The 13,950-nt window shown below is 41.1% G+C and overlaps 1 protein-coding gene across 2 annotated transcripts in view; it reads right to left on the reverse strand.

Moving 5' to 3' along the window:
* Nucleotides 1–633: 633 nt before the first annotated feature.
* The window catches only part of ANXA6 (annexin A6), a 75,640-nt gene continuing 62,323 nt past the window's right edge, over nucleotides 634–13,950 (reverse strand). Inside the window, exons 21-26 of one of the 2 annotated variants that reach the window (XM_075210076.1) lie at nucleotides 13,879–13,896; nucleotides 13,113–13,206; nucleotides 12,247–12,342; nucleotides 10,161–10,219; nucleotides 7,874–7,996; nucleotides 634–1,044 (exon numbers count right to left, since the gene is read on the reverse strand). In XM_075210076.1, coding sequence (XP_075066177.1) covers nucleotides 985–1,044; nucleotides 7,874–7,996; nucleotides 10,161–10,219; nucleotides 12,247–12,342; nucleotides 13,113–13,206; nucleotides 13,879–13,896 — 450 coding nt within the window. In that variant the 3' untranslated portion in view covers nucleotides 634–984. The remainder of the gene's footprint in view (nucleotides 1,045–7,873; nucleotides 7,997–10,160; nucleotides 10,220–12,246; nucleotides 12,343–13,112; nucleotides 13,207–13,878; nucleotides 13,897–13,950) is intronic. The other variant, XM_075210077.1, reaches the window with a different exon arrangement.

Genomic DNA, 13,950 nt, shown 5'->3' on the forward strand with positions numbered 1-13,950 from the left:
AGTTTGCATTTAATTATATTTTATATTAAAAATGCAACTTTCACATTTCTGAATAGCAATCAACTATTCTCTCATTACACTATTATACAGCGCACAAATAGGGTAAAGCAACTTTAGTATTTACTACTAGTGCTGTCAAACCTCATCACTACGCCATCTCTACAATACTCTACAATATGGTGGGGTGTAGGGACACACACTTGTTCGAGATGCGTCCGGCTGGACATACACAAGTAAATGCATTATTTCCCACACGTGTGACTTTCCCTGCTTATGCTCGGGTCGCAGATGTGTCCAAGTCTACGATCCCCAAAATCTCTAGAGCTGGTGCCAAATACGTCTTCCAGATTCCTTTTGCCAACAACCCCCTTGTTAGAAATCTGCAAACCACCATCAGTCTCTGCAAATCAAATATAAATCTAGTGGATAAGCGTAGTACCTAGACACTCATTATACAAATTGTTACTTAGTCACCCAAAATGACTGCAACTCGCCTCTTTTTTGGCAAGGCATGCTTGGTTCGTCGTTGCACGACACACACACACACACACACACACACACACACACACAATACAATAATTTTTTTTCTTCTTCTACGCACTACACACAGTATGAGAACATGAACTGCACATATCCATAAAGACACTTTATTTCAACTTTATTAGATCCTCTGGTTCTTGTTAAAGATCTAAAAGTTGGCTTTGGTGTTGCTACAAATAAGTGGCCTAAGTTTGTGTCCCATACACAACAGTATCTGGTTTAGAAAGGCGGTATAAAGCCCTTCCATGAAAATTCCCTAAGTGATCCCGTCTCTACCACCCTCCCGTATCCCCCTCTATGTATTTCAGTGCTGCACTTTCTGTTGCTTGAAGTTCACTTTTCACAGGTTCTGTGCAGACGTATGATACTATCTACCACAAAGACAACTGGTGCGTGGGCTCTCATCAGCCCCAGGTCGGTTCAGTAATGTTTAGGGTCTGTCCTTTAGTCATCTCCCCCACAGATGGCCAGCAGGGCTTTGCGATAGTCCCCAGATGTTTCGCTCTGCAGAAAAGGATGAGACACAAAGGTTCATTAGTGGAACAGAGATTATATACCAGCAAAGCATTTCACAAGAGTCCCTAATTCAAGCAACTGTCCACTAAATAGGAAAAATGCAAAGTATAAAATAGTAAGTCATTGGCTATTCTGTTTCTTCTTACCGAACAATAGAAATATGCCCAATTTTCCTGTGCCAGCCTATACCGCCACCGTCATTGATCTTTACTGTCCCGTCTCCCACCCGTATAAAATAGTTATTTTTAAATATTTCAGACTGTTTAAATCAATATTATATGTAAAAAATTAATTATTAACATACAAGACAAAAATGTAGAAATATTGATCGCCCAAGTAAGCATGATGTTGCCCTTACAACACAGCTGCCCTATGCCAGGATCTCTATCGGCTGCCTATTTCTGAGTAATGCATATCTATCTCATCTGTTCTTATTTCTGCAAGTCATTCTTGGGCATGAGTTGTTATCCAAAGAGGAAATTTTATTTCCTCCATTCTTACATTTAATAAGATTTGTCAACACTACAATATTACTTTAAAACAAATCAGCCTTCAATATACCCAATAACTTCACAATGAAAGAAAATAAGGACTCACTTGTCATCACTGCCCTCCCCCCCTTTCCCAAGACGTCACAACCACACCCATTCCACCAAGCCAAGCCCCTCGTTGATCCAACTAGACGCCCCCAATCAATTTCTGATTGTTAGTCCACGCCACCCTGTGCCTCTGGTAAGAACTGAACAGGCCACAGAAATGGGACTGTGATGGAATATCAGGTAATGTCCATGTTTTCCTCATTAAGAGCGAGCATAGAATAAGGATATTTATGCGATACATTGCAACCTGTCACTTGCCTAGTACAGTTTAGAAAATTAAAGCAAATGTCTGCTTGGTTGCCATGGGTTACAACACCTCTTCTGCACCAATACATGTGTACCAGGTGTCATGTGTCTAATGTCCTTCACTGTATCCTGTTTTCAAATTAAGGGAATTTTCATTATATCGCCCCACTGAGTTGGACCAAACAAAACAGTACAAAAGAAGCACAATTCCAGTATACGGAAGTCTGGAAAAATGTTCCTGTATGATAAATAGACTCCCCAGGAGATTGGGGTGTTGCCTAACTCGGGGGTTTCCCACCAATCAATAAATCTAGAGATCAGGAAGTAAACCACTCAAAGTGGGGAATTTCACCAAAATATAAAGATAGCATAAGTACAGATATCAGTGTCTTCTGTCTCTGGTTTTCACGAGTCTTTTATTCAATTAAAGGGCATTTTAAAATTGTGCATGTTTATTTATTTTTGTATTCTTTTGGTACAAAGTTAGCATTCCAGGGGGTACAGAAGTTAATAACCCCGTTCCCCTAAGAATGGGAAGAGTTCCAGGACTTTTACATTATTTCATTTTAGCTGTCAGGTCTGCTAGCACTAGATCAGTATTATAAGTGACTGCATCAGAGAGCTTACATTCTAAGTGGAAGAGGGCACAGCTGAAACAAGAGGAGCAAATGTGGCTCAGAGTGGAGATTGGGGCAGTTGTGAGGGGTGCATTAGTGTGAATAGCATCATGGAGAATAAAGGTAAGTTCTAATAAAAAGAAGGGTTTAAAGTTTTGAAGGCAGTGGGAAAGTCTGATTGAGCATGGTAGGGAATTCCATAAGTGAGCAGCAGCACGGGAGAAGTCTTGTAGGCAGTAGTGAGAGGTGGTTACCAGAGACGAGACAAGGTGCAGGTCAGAGGTAGATCTAAGAGATCGAGAAGGAGAGTATTTTGATGAGATTTATGAAGGGGTAGTGTTGTTAAGGGCTTTGTGTAGGTAAGGGTGAGTAATTTGAACTGGTTCTGGAGGACACAGGAAGCCAGTGTAGGCATTTGAAAAGTGGTGCAGCAGATGTGGAGCGGTGAGAGGGGAAGATTTGTCTTGCAGCAGCATTTAGGATGGATTGAAATGGGTATACATGGGTGTCAAGAATGGCATATAGCAGAAGGTTGCAGTAGTAAAACGACAGATGCTGAGGGAGTGGATAGGTGTTTTGGTAGCATGTTGAGTAAGTAAAGGGCGTAATATGACAATGTTTTTAAGGTGGAGTCGACAGGACTGGGAGAGAGTCTGGACGTGAGGAATCAAGCAGAGGGCGGAGTCAAGTGTGACACCTAGGCAGTGGGCTTGGGAGGCTGAGGAAATTGTGGTGTTATTGACAGTGAGGGAGATCTGAGGGCAGGTGGTGACTCTGGCAGAAGGGATGATGATAAATTCTGTTTTGGACATGCTGAGCTATCCATGTAGAGATAGCAGAAAGAGAATTGGTTACACGAGATCGTACAGAAGGGGAGAGATCGGGGGTGAGATGTAGATTTGGGTGTCATCAGTGTAGAGGTGGTACCGAATTAACAAATTAGATCTCCAAGAGAAAAGTTGTACAGAGAAAAAAAAAGTTAAGGACTAAGAACAGAGCCTTGTGGGACCCCAAAAGTTAGTGGAAGGGGAGGATGTGTCAGAGATAGAAACTAAAAGGAGCAGGGTAGGATAGGTAGGAAGTGAACCAGGTAAAAATTGTCACCAAGGCCAACAGAGTGAAGGGTGTGTAGAAGGGGCCAACAAAGGTGTCAATAGCAGCACGGCGGTCAAGAAGAATGAGTATGGAGAAATGACCCTTAGACTCTGCAATAAGTATATCATTATTCACTTTTGTGAGAGCAGTTTCAGTTAAATGTTGGGAACGGAATTCTGATTGCAGAGAGCTGAGAATGGAGTGAAAGGAGAGAAAGTGGACAGACATTTGTACACCAAGCGCTCAAGTAGTTTTGAGGCATAGGGGAGGAGAGAAATAGGGCAACAGTTGGAGAGAAAGGCTGAATTGAGAGATGATTCTTTACAATTGGTGATATTAGTGCATGTTTAAAGTAAGATGGAAATGTGTCAATGGAGAGAGACAGGTTGAAGAGATGAGTTAGAGGTGGGAATGCAGAGGGGGAGAGGGTGCGGAGAAGTTGGGAGGAAATAGCGTTGTAGAGACAGGTAGTAGGGCGAGATGATGAGTGGTGAGACTTCGTCTTCCGTTACTGGAGAGAATTAAGGTGAAATGGGAAGTGTAGGTGAAAGTGGGTAGAGTGGGCAAAGTGTGTGGAATTTGGCATGAGGAAATATTTTGCTGAATGGTGTTGATTTTGTCTTTGAAGTAGGTGGCAAAATCATGGGTAGTGAGGGAGGAATGGGGGGTGCAGGTGGGCAGAGAAGTGAGTTGAAGGTGGCAAAGCAGCAACGTCGGTCAGAAGACTGGGTGGATATTAGAGATCTGAAGAATAATTGGTTTGTCAATTGAAAGGGTAGTGCTGTAAGATGAAAGGATGTATTTATAGTGAAGGAAATTGGGATAGGAACAAGATTTCCTCCAGTGGAAAAAGAGGATTTATATTAAATCCACTTCTCCGAGTCCATCTGTGGGACACTTCTTACCATGGGGTTGTATGAGGGAACTTGGAGTAGGCACTCAAATAGTTCGCTTTCCTGCTGACAGGCTATATCCCCTCTGAAACCCCATGTGAACTTCAGTGTGTAATACAAAAAGCCCGAAGAAAGGAAACCACAACACCAAAAGAATAACCACAGAAGCGTAGAAGGGAGGGAACGCAGTGTCCCCAGATGGACTCCGAGAAATGGATTTACCGTGAGTATAAAATCCTCTTTTCTCTTACCTCCACCTGGGGGACCCTGCTTACCATGGGGACATACCAAAGCAGCCCCCTAAAGGAGGGACCGCTCTGACAGTCCGGTTCAAGACACAGTGCGGCCGTAACTGGCGTCTGGGGATGCAAACACATTAAATTGTTAAAACCTAGTGAAGGTATGGACAGAGGAGCAGGTGGCCGCCCAGCAGAGCTGATCCACTGAGACCCCATTATGCATAGCCCAAGAAGCCCCACTGAACCGGCGGAATGGGCGGCAATACAACTAGGCGCAGGCCGATCGGAACGGACGTAGGCCTGCTTAGAAGCTGGCCAACCTCGCTCCGTTGAACCCATTGGTTCAAAGGGAGACCTCTGATGCATGGTCAGAACCAAGTTTAGGTCACAGTGATCCGTAGGCGTAACATAAGGGGCTTACAACACAGTACCTCCCAACCATATAAATATGTATATACACACATGCGCCTAGGTTCCAGCCTATACCACTATAGCAAACCAAGGTACAGAAATTGTGATTTATGTGGCACAATGTTTACTCCAAAGAACAGCATACATATATCCCCTATAACAATACTGTGTACAGTATGAAAAAAAAAAATTATAGAAAAAGGTACTTAGCCCTCCTGTTTGCCAAGACCCAGTTAAAACGATTGGAGAGGAGAGGAGCCTGTCTCTGAATTGCAGCCTTTTGTCCAGTCTCCTGAATGTAGATAGATGCCTCCCTTGTATTTCCTGGGTTGGAACATACCAACTTGTTGCAACAAACAGGGAGATCGATGCCAATCGCTCCCTCCCCCCTCAGGCAGCCTGAGCATACAGACCAAATGCGGGCTTTTGTTAGCATAACCCCGCTTGCCTCTTATCTATAGGTTTTCCAATAGCGGTTGCTCCATTTTTTGGTCCAAGCCAAGTGCCCCCTCCAATGCAGCAGGGACTTGGTATATTCCAAAATGGCGCCTGGCACACAGAGAAACGGCACTTACTGCCAGAAGGCAGTGGGTGTCTGAACGGCCCAGGGTAACAGCAGTCTCCTTACTCTTTGCCGTTACCAGAAACATCCCTGCAGAAGTCTCCTCTTGTCCGTGGCTGCTCTCCGGTATATCAAGCTGACAAACCTACATAAGCTGTGTATGTGCTGCCTATAGCACATACACCTTCTAAAAAGGTAATAAGTAATATTTACAAAGGAAATGGCTGCAGCACAGCACGCCACAGGTCCTCCTCCTCTGGCACTCAAACATACACTGAAGTTCACACCGGGTTGCAGAGGGTATATAGCCTGTCAGCAGGAAAGCTAACTATTTGAGTGCCTACTCCCAAGTTCCCTCATACAACCCCATGGTAAGTAGGGTCTCCCAGGTGGAGGTAAGAGAAATAGTTATTTTAGTGAAAATGAGTAGTAGTTTGGATTAAGAGTACTTAGCTGTCACTGTGTACGTGTGGATTTGGGTGTCGGGAGGAGGGCATGAGGTAAGGCTGAAATCATGTGTGTGTAAGGCAGCAAACATTCTAAATACAGCCCTGAAATTATAATGAATAATCTGTCCCATAGATTGTAAGCTTGCGAGCAGGGCCCTCTTACCTCTCTGTCTGTCTGCATTACCCAGTATTGTCTTATAAATGTTTGTTCCCAATTGTAAAGCGCTACGGAATTTGGTGGCGCTATATAAATAAATGATGATGATGATGTTTTGGAAAGCCGTTTTGATTGAACATAATAGCAGCCGGTGCCCAAATGTTTTGTTTTAAAAATTTATCGGTTGGTAATCGAGCAACTAATTTACCGATGATAATTCCACCACTTGTGGCTCTGTTACATTGGAGTTGTGTCAATATTTTCTTAAAAAACAGCAAATGTTCAGAAACCCCTAAAAGCAAATCATTTGCTTTTAATGTGAAACTTATCTAGATTGCTAAAACCCAGAATCAGCACATTTTTCATCTTGTAGTTTGTAATAATATAATCCCACGTGGATGATATTTCATATAACTCGGTTAAGGAAGCAGTGTGGCAGCTCCCACTCTTGATGATATAAATATGCAAATAAGATTCTCTGTGCAGAACAACTTAGAGCAAGGTTCTCAGACTTATTGAACACGTCATAGTAAATGTTTGACAAGTACCCCTAATGGATGGAAAATACTGAAAGTGCACCCTAAACTGAGTAAATATATGCATTTAAATATTAGATTAGATTTGCATATGTTTTATTATTTACTAATACACTTAATGTTCTTTTGAGCTACATTTAACAGACTGCAGTGCCCCTTGCATCTATCTGAAGCCCCCCTTGGGACAAATGTACCCCCCAGTTGAGTATGTAGGACTTAAAGAGTATCCATATATGTTTAATTAGATATCATCATTTATTTATATAGCGCCACTAATTCCGCAGCGCTGTACAGAGAACTCATTCACATCAGTCCCTGCCCATTGGAGCTTACAGTCTAAATTCCCTAATATAGACACACACTCACACACAGACATAAACAGACAGACAGACAGAGAGGGAGCGATTAGGGTCAATTTAGCTTACATTGAAGTGAAAATAAAAACACCCTTAAAAATAAGCGCACATTTGATATAGATATTAAATTAGATGAGATTTAGTCTGCTTGTTATTTCAATTAAGTCAAGTATAAGCTCATTATAGGGCCAGGGAGAAATGGAAATTTGTGGCAAATCTAAACCTGTTAGCAGCACCCACAAGAATGGGCACAGGTTTCCCCCTGCGCTAAATATACCCCTGCACCCCAGTAGCTGTGTTGAGAGTTGCCGTGTTGTGTTTTTATTTTCCCTCTGTATGGCACTGCAGACCTCATATGGCGCCCTATAAAAGTTATTATTAATATTAATAATCATCATCAACAATTTGTCTGGGATATCTGCAATTATAAGGTAAGTATAGCTAGTGTGTATTAGTAAAATAAAGTACTCCAGAAAGATGGTGGTACTGAGGAAATAAAAAAGGAGAAGAACTCTTTATATTCTTGAACACTTTCTCTTATTCTTTCTAGGAATCCGTTGTGATGTGTAGTTCTGCAAAGTATTCATCATACAGACATATCAGCAATGGGCCCATTATATACAGACATCACCAATCTGTTCCTGTCTGCTCCATTACCTCAATGCAGTGGTGCAGAGACGTTTCGTAGGCAGCCTTAAACTCTTGGCGGATGTTGAACAGATCGATTTCACTCCTGGATACCAGGATCCTGGTCAGTGTCCGCTCATCGGTCCCAGCGCCCTGGAGACACATATAAAGTACAAGTAAGTATGTCTGTGATCACACATGGTCACATCTTATGGTCAGCTTCATAGACTCCAACCCAACTGGCCTGACATTGCAGTGTGTGGACCTTTATATGCAGCAAATGCAAAAATATTATAAGACGTGTTCTGATAAATGCAAAATAAAAACAGTAAAAATGGCAATGGGTACGGTAACAATAAAAACACTGGTTTCTAGTGTTCGACCTGTTTGCATGCATTAAAAGTACATGTAAAAAGTATTTAAAAAAACCTCTAGCGCCCGCTTGTGATGTATTCTGTTTTAGGGGTGCTTAGCAGAATAAACATTATGTAGCGATCATCGATAGGGATGGATGATCCCTACTTTTATGTTGCAACTCTGGTTCAATATACTCTAACTGGAAAGTATCACAAGCTCCCCAATAACTATTACAGTTGTACTGTACAGCTACAGAAAGATGGTGGAGAGATCCATAAAAGAGCAACCGCTAGCATCTTCTATTTCCTATGTACATTTGCACAAAACAGAGAAAACAAAACTCTTGTTGAAAAACCTCCAAAACTTCCGATTTCCATGGGACCGCCAGGACGGATTTAGGGTGTGGTCTGAGTGACTTGGGGGAGTGGCCTAATGTGTTGGGTAGCATGCTGATTGCACACGTAGCTTTGTCTTGTTTGACTTTTGCACTGTAACGCATGAAGGACTTCACCAAGTGTCTTACACTAAGGAGATGAATCAATAGGTCATTTTGTTAAAATCGCCCAAATCTTTAATTTATTCCCCAAAACGCTTTAATCTGTTAACAAGAAAAATCAATTTTACCTTAAAATCAGACTATTTGGAGTGATTTTACCCCGCTGAGCAAAATCACAGCTTTCCCCAATCATTTGAAGAGGCAATGGATTTTCAATGGGCACTAAAAGCCTACAGAAATGCAATGTGCATAGGAATGACTAGGAAAAGCTGAGCTAATCACAAGCAGTGGTTACATGCTGGCTGCTTATGATCGGCTGAGGAGGTACCGCCCTCCAGCCCCACTGAAAACAATGGTGTTTGCAGCACAGGAGGGCAAGTACTATAGTGTAACTGTCTCAGTGTGCCCTGGCTGACAGGGGATGCTGGAATTTGTAGCTTCACAATCGTATTTTTATCTTTCTTTTAATTTATTTTTTTAATTATTTAACAGAATAATTTTCAATTGATTCAATTGGCAATGTATGTGTATGACATGTTTCAGACCACTAACTTCAAGATCAGCATAGGTCATTACCTTCTGGGTCATTCAAAAGCACATTGCCCATTGAAATTAATGTTAATGTTCACTCATGTCGCTGATTTTCAGGCCCAGGGTCTGAAAGTGGTGAGATTATTTTGGGAGATTTCCATGGCAACGGGCAGCACAGTGGCCTAGTGGTTAGCACTTCTGCCTCACAGCCCTGGGGTCATGAGTTCGATTCCCGACCATAGCCTTATCTGTGTGGAGTTTGTATGTTCTCCCTGTGTTTACGTGGGTTTCCTCCAGGTGCTCCGGTTTCCTCCCACACTCCAAAAACATACTGGTAGGTTAATTGGTTGCTATCAAAATTGACCCTAGTCTCTCCCTGTCTGTGTCTGTGTGTGTGTGTGTCTATATTAGGGAATTTAGACTGTAAGCTCCAATGGGGCAGGGACTGATGTGAGCGAGTTCTCTGTACAGCGCTGCGGAATTAGTGGCGCTATATTAATAAATGATGATGGCGATTTTGAAAAATCGCCCTTTAATAGATACCCCTTTTTTCTACACTTCACAATGCAGAAATAAATTCATGTTGTGATTGTGAGGTGTACGGCGGTTTTTGTGGAGGTCTGAAAAAGTGGAAGTTTACGTGGCAATTTGCCTTTAGTAGATTAAAAGTCGCCATGTAAAAGGACTAAAAATTAGGAGATTCGAGTTTTGATAGATCTCAACCTAAGGGGTAGATTTATCAAAGCTTCTAGAGGAAAAGTGGCAGTGTTGCCCATAGCAACCAATCAGATTTTTGCCATCATTTTCTAGAATGTATTAGATAAACGATAGCTAGAATCTGCTGTGGGCAACACCCCCACTTTTCCTTTAGAAGCTTTAATAAACCTACCCCTAAGTATCTTAGCTGTCACAACTGACATAAGTGTTGCCTACCTTCATTGCTTTGTAGAGGCGCTCTGCAAAGAAAGCCGGTTTATTCTTCACACTGCGTACTAGTAGGAGGAAGAAAGGAGAACAATTAGCAAAACATTGTAGTACTTCAATATTTTATTCTCTCTGATAAAGGATCTGACCATATAAAATGGTTGTTAAACACTTAAGCCAAGGCTATATTTACATGCATAATGCTGTTTCAGATACAACATTGTATAACTAGCTATCGGGGATTTAGAACGCTCAACCACAGAGAATATATCCATATGACTGTTGCAATGCTCTATATTATTACAGAAACTTGTTTAATCCTACATAACATCAATCAAGTCTATAAAATATCAAATGTGTGTTAGAACAGGAAGAAATGGTTCACATTCTCTTTATATACTTTTTCGAAATGGGCATGTGGTCAATCAGATAAGGGATATGGACGGGAGGACTGCAAGGGTGCGTCTGGGTTCTCATTTTTTGTTTTCATTTATTTTGGAATACTGGGAGGTATGTAGACTTGTGTGCACTATACTTACTACTTCAAACCAAAAACTTAAAAAAAATAGGTAGTGTACCCATGGGGAACAAAAGATATGCTGTCACACATATATACTACATGGCCAAATCTATGTGGACACTCGAACATCACAACGCGATACTGGTCGCCTCTTTACTTCTATAACGGCCTCCACATTTCTGTGAAGACTTTCCACTAGATTTTGGAATATGGATGTGGGGATTCACAACCATTCAGCCACAAGAGCAGTTGTGGGTCGGGCACTGATGATGGGCGATAAGGCCTGGCTGGCAGACTGTGTTCCAATTCATTCCAAAGGTGAGGTCAGAGCTCTGTGGAGGCCGGTCAAGTTCCTCCACACCACATTTGGGAAACCAATTTTTGATGGACCTCTCTGTGTACTGGGGCATTGTAATGCTGAAGCAGGAAAGGGCTTTCTCCATACGGTTGCCACAAAATTGGAAGCACACAATTCTCTAGAATGTCATCTAGAGAATGTCATCTAGAGATTTCTCTTCACTGGAACTAAGGGTTCCAGGCTAAACTACAAATTATGAAGAACAGTCCCAGACCAGTATTCTTTCACCAAACTTTACAGTTGGCAGCACACATTCTAGAACTGAATCAACTGTAGTGAATTGTGTCCCCTAATTACATTTGGGTAGGGAGTTTAGAAGGGGAAAACTAAGAGGCACAAGTAGGGGGGCTAGTGGTATAGGGGACTCTGCCCAAGAACGTGAAAGACTATCCTCTAAGAGCGACTGGTCTGGACTGGATCTCGGGGATACAAGGTTGGGATCCAGTTGTTTGGGTTGAGCTCACCACAGCTTCCACACTTGTTAGCTTCTGGTAGCCCATATATCCATCAAGTCTATGCTTCACCACATAAACGTCCAGGAATGGGGTCTTACAGGCCTTGGCTATTGTTTGGTGGATTAAAGAATAAAAACGAAGCTTAAGCTCAGGACCAGAGAGCTCCTCTATATTCTTATGCAGAAGAGCCTCACATGGGTCCTCCCTAAAATGTCTATGGAACTTTGAATCCAGGCTAAGACATATATGGAACTTTTGACAGCAGTTTGGCTTGGGCTATATGCTACTTGAAGAAGACTAAATAGTTGTCAGTTTCCTATTTACTTATGAAATGGTGGACAGCGCAGGAGGACTGTATCCTGGATATTATTCCATGAGCAGGATCCTCAACATTCTGTGTCACATCTAAACCTCCTTTGTACTACGCAAACTGTCAAGAATAGTTTTAAGAAATAAAAATATTTCCCAATTAGGGGACTTATGTTAGGACTATATGCTTTGAAAGAGGAGGAAGGTATATGCTGGTAAGGCCCTTGGTGGTCTACCAACCAAAAGAACATTGGGAGCCTAGTCCAGATGGAAAAACATAGGACTAGCCTATATACGTAACAGGGTCAAGTGGTGACACATTAACCCATTCAAGAAATGAATTCTGAACCGTGATTTCAAAGAATACAGTATCAAGGTGCTTAAAGAGGACCTGGGCTTTGAGGAGCTGCTCACAAATATTTTTAAAACATCAGTTGGAAGGTCGCTACTCACCAATAGCCACAAAGGCGTCCTTGACATCTCCTGACATCTCTTTCTTAATGGTGTGTTCAACATCATGGTTTGTCTGCTTAATAAACTCCTGGAACACTTGGATGGGGAGGAGAAGGAGGTTGTCAAAGAATAATAGGTAACTGTTTATTAACAGTAAGTAAAATACATCAAATATTTACAGTCTGTTCTCTGTGTTGTCTTTTGGCCAACAAGGTTTCCAAAACTAGTGATCAAAAAGTACAGAAAAACACACACACATATCTCGATATAGAGATATAGCTCATATATATATATATATATATATATATATATATATATATATATATATATATATATATATATATATATATATATATATATATATATATATATATATATATATATATATATATATATATATCTCCATCCAATTTACAGCTGTTTCAGTCTTTTTAGGTCTCATCAATGTAAGATATGGAACTATGACTTCTACGTTGCTATCAAATTGACCTTAGTCTCTCTTGTCTGTGAGTGTTAGGGAATTTAGACTGTAAGCTCCATTGGGCAGGACCGATGTGAGTGAGTTCTCTGTACAGCGCTGCGGGATTAGTGGCGCTATATAAATGGTGATGATGATGACGATGATAGGAGCCATATACTGTAAGCCAATACGGAACAACCATTAAGGTTCGCATGAGGTGGGCTAAAAGAAACTAAAAATTCTTCAGCTATAAATAAAACTATAGTAAAAGGCTTATTAAAATGGAAAGTATTCACATGCCTCTGCTATAAAATAACATAACAAAAATCACAGATTCAAATAAATAAATGCAAATTGGAAAACACATAAATGTACCCAACTAATTTACATTTGAAAACCAGCTCACCTCTCCTGAGATGTGGGTAGCTACGAGTGCACAGGATTGTCATAAAACGCGTTTCCAAAGAACTTGAATCACCGGATCCCGAATCGGAGACCTCCTGTATACACAAAGCCACAACGAAGAGAGCTCAGTGCAATGTGATTCTTTAGCATCAGAGTGGATGAGCAACATATTCTAGGGTACAGTGTACATGCAGAGAGACAAGTATCCATACAAACATTTAATACACCAGCATTTGTATTTTATTACATTGGAAACCGTGGTGTGACTGCCACATGGGAAGCCGACATCACTGTTCTCTAGGTTATTTTCTGCCGTCAAATACCATTGATTCATGTGTAATGTAATGGTAAAAAGCTAATATCTGTATGCAGGATACAAGTGCTCTTACACACACATAAGGAGACACCGACGCAATAGGAATCCAGGTGTTTGGCCAAGGCATACAAGACTTGTTTATAAAACAATCTCTGTGCAAATTACATACTTTTCATTGGAAACTCTATTATGATTCTTAGATTTATATAAATATTGCTTCCAAGTCTTATGTTACCATTGTTATGAATAGTAATTTCCATTCAGTGGTGTGGTTACGGATTGAAAAATAAACAGTTTACCAATTTAAAGTGTGTAAGTGACACACAAGCTCGAAGTGTGACATTTAAATACACACACATATACACACACACACACACACACACACACAGATAGAACATTATTTATAAATCAGAAGCCAGATGAAATTTAAAGGACACAAATTATTACTCACCAGGACTGAAGCAATAATCTGTGGCAAGAAAAGAGAAATAAAGAATTAAAATAAGCCCATGTGCTGTAAAGA

This window comes from Mixophyes fleayi, chromosome 4, assembly GCF_038048845.1.
Source record: "Mixophyes fleayi isolate aMixFle1 chromosome 4, aMixFle1.hap1, whole genome shotgun sequence".
In the NCBI taxonomy this organism is placed as follows: domain Eukaryota; kingdom Metazoa; phylum Chordata; class Amphibia; order Anura; family Limnodynastidae; genus Mixophyes; species Mixophyes fleayi.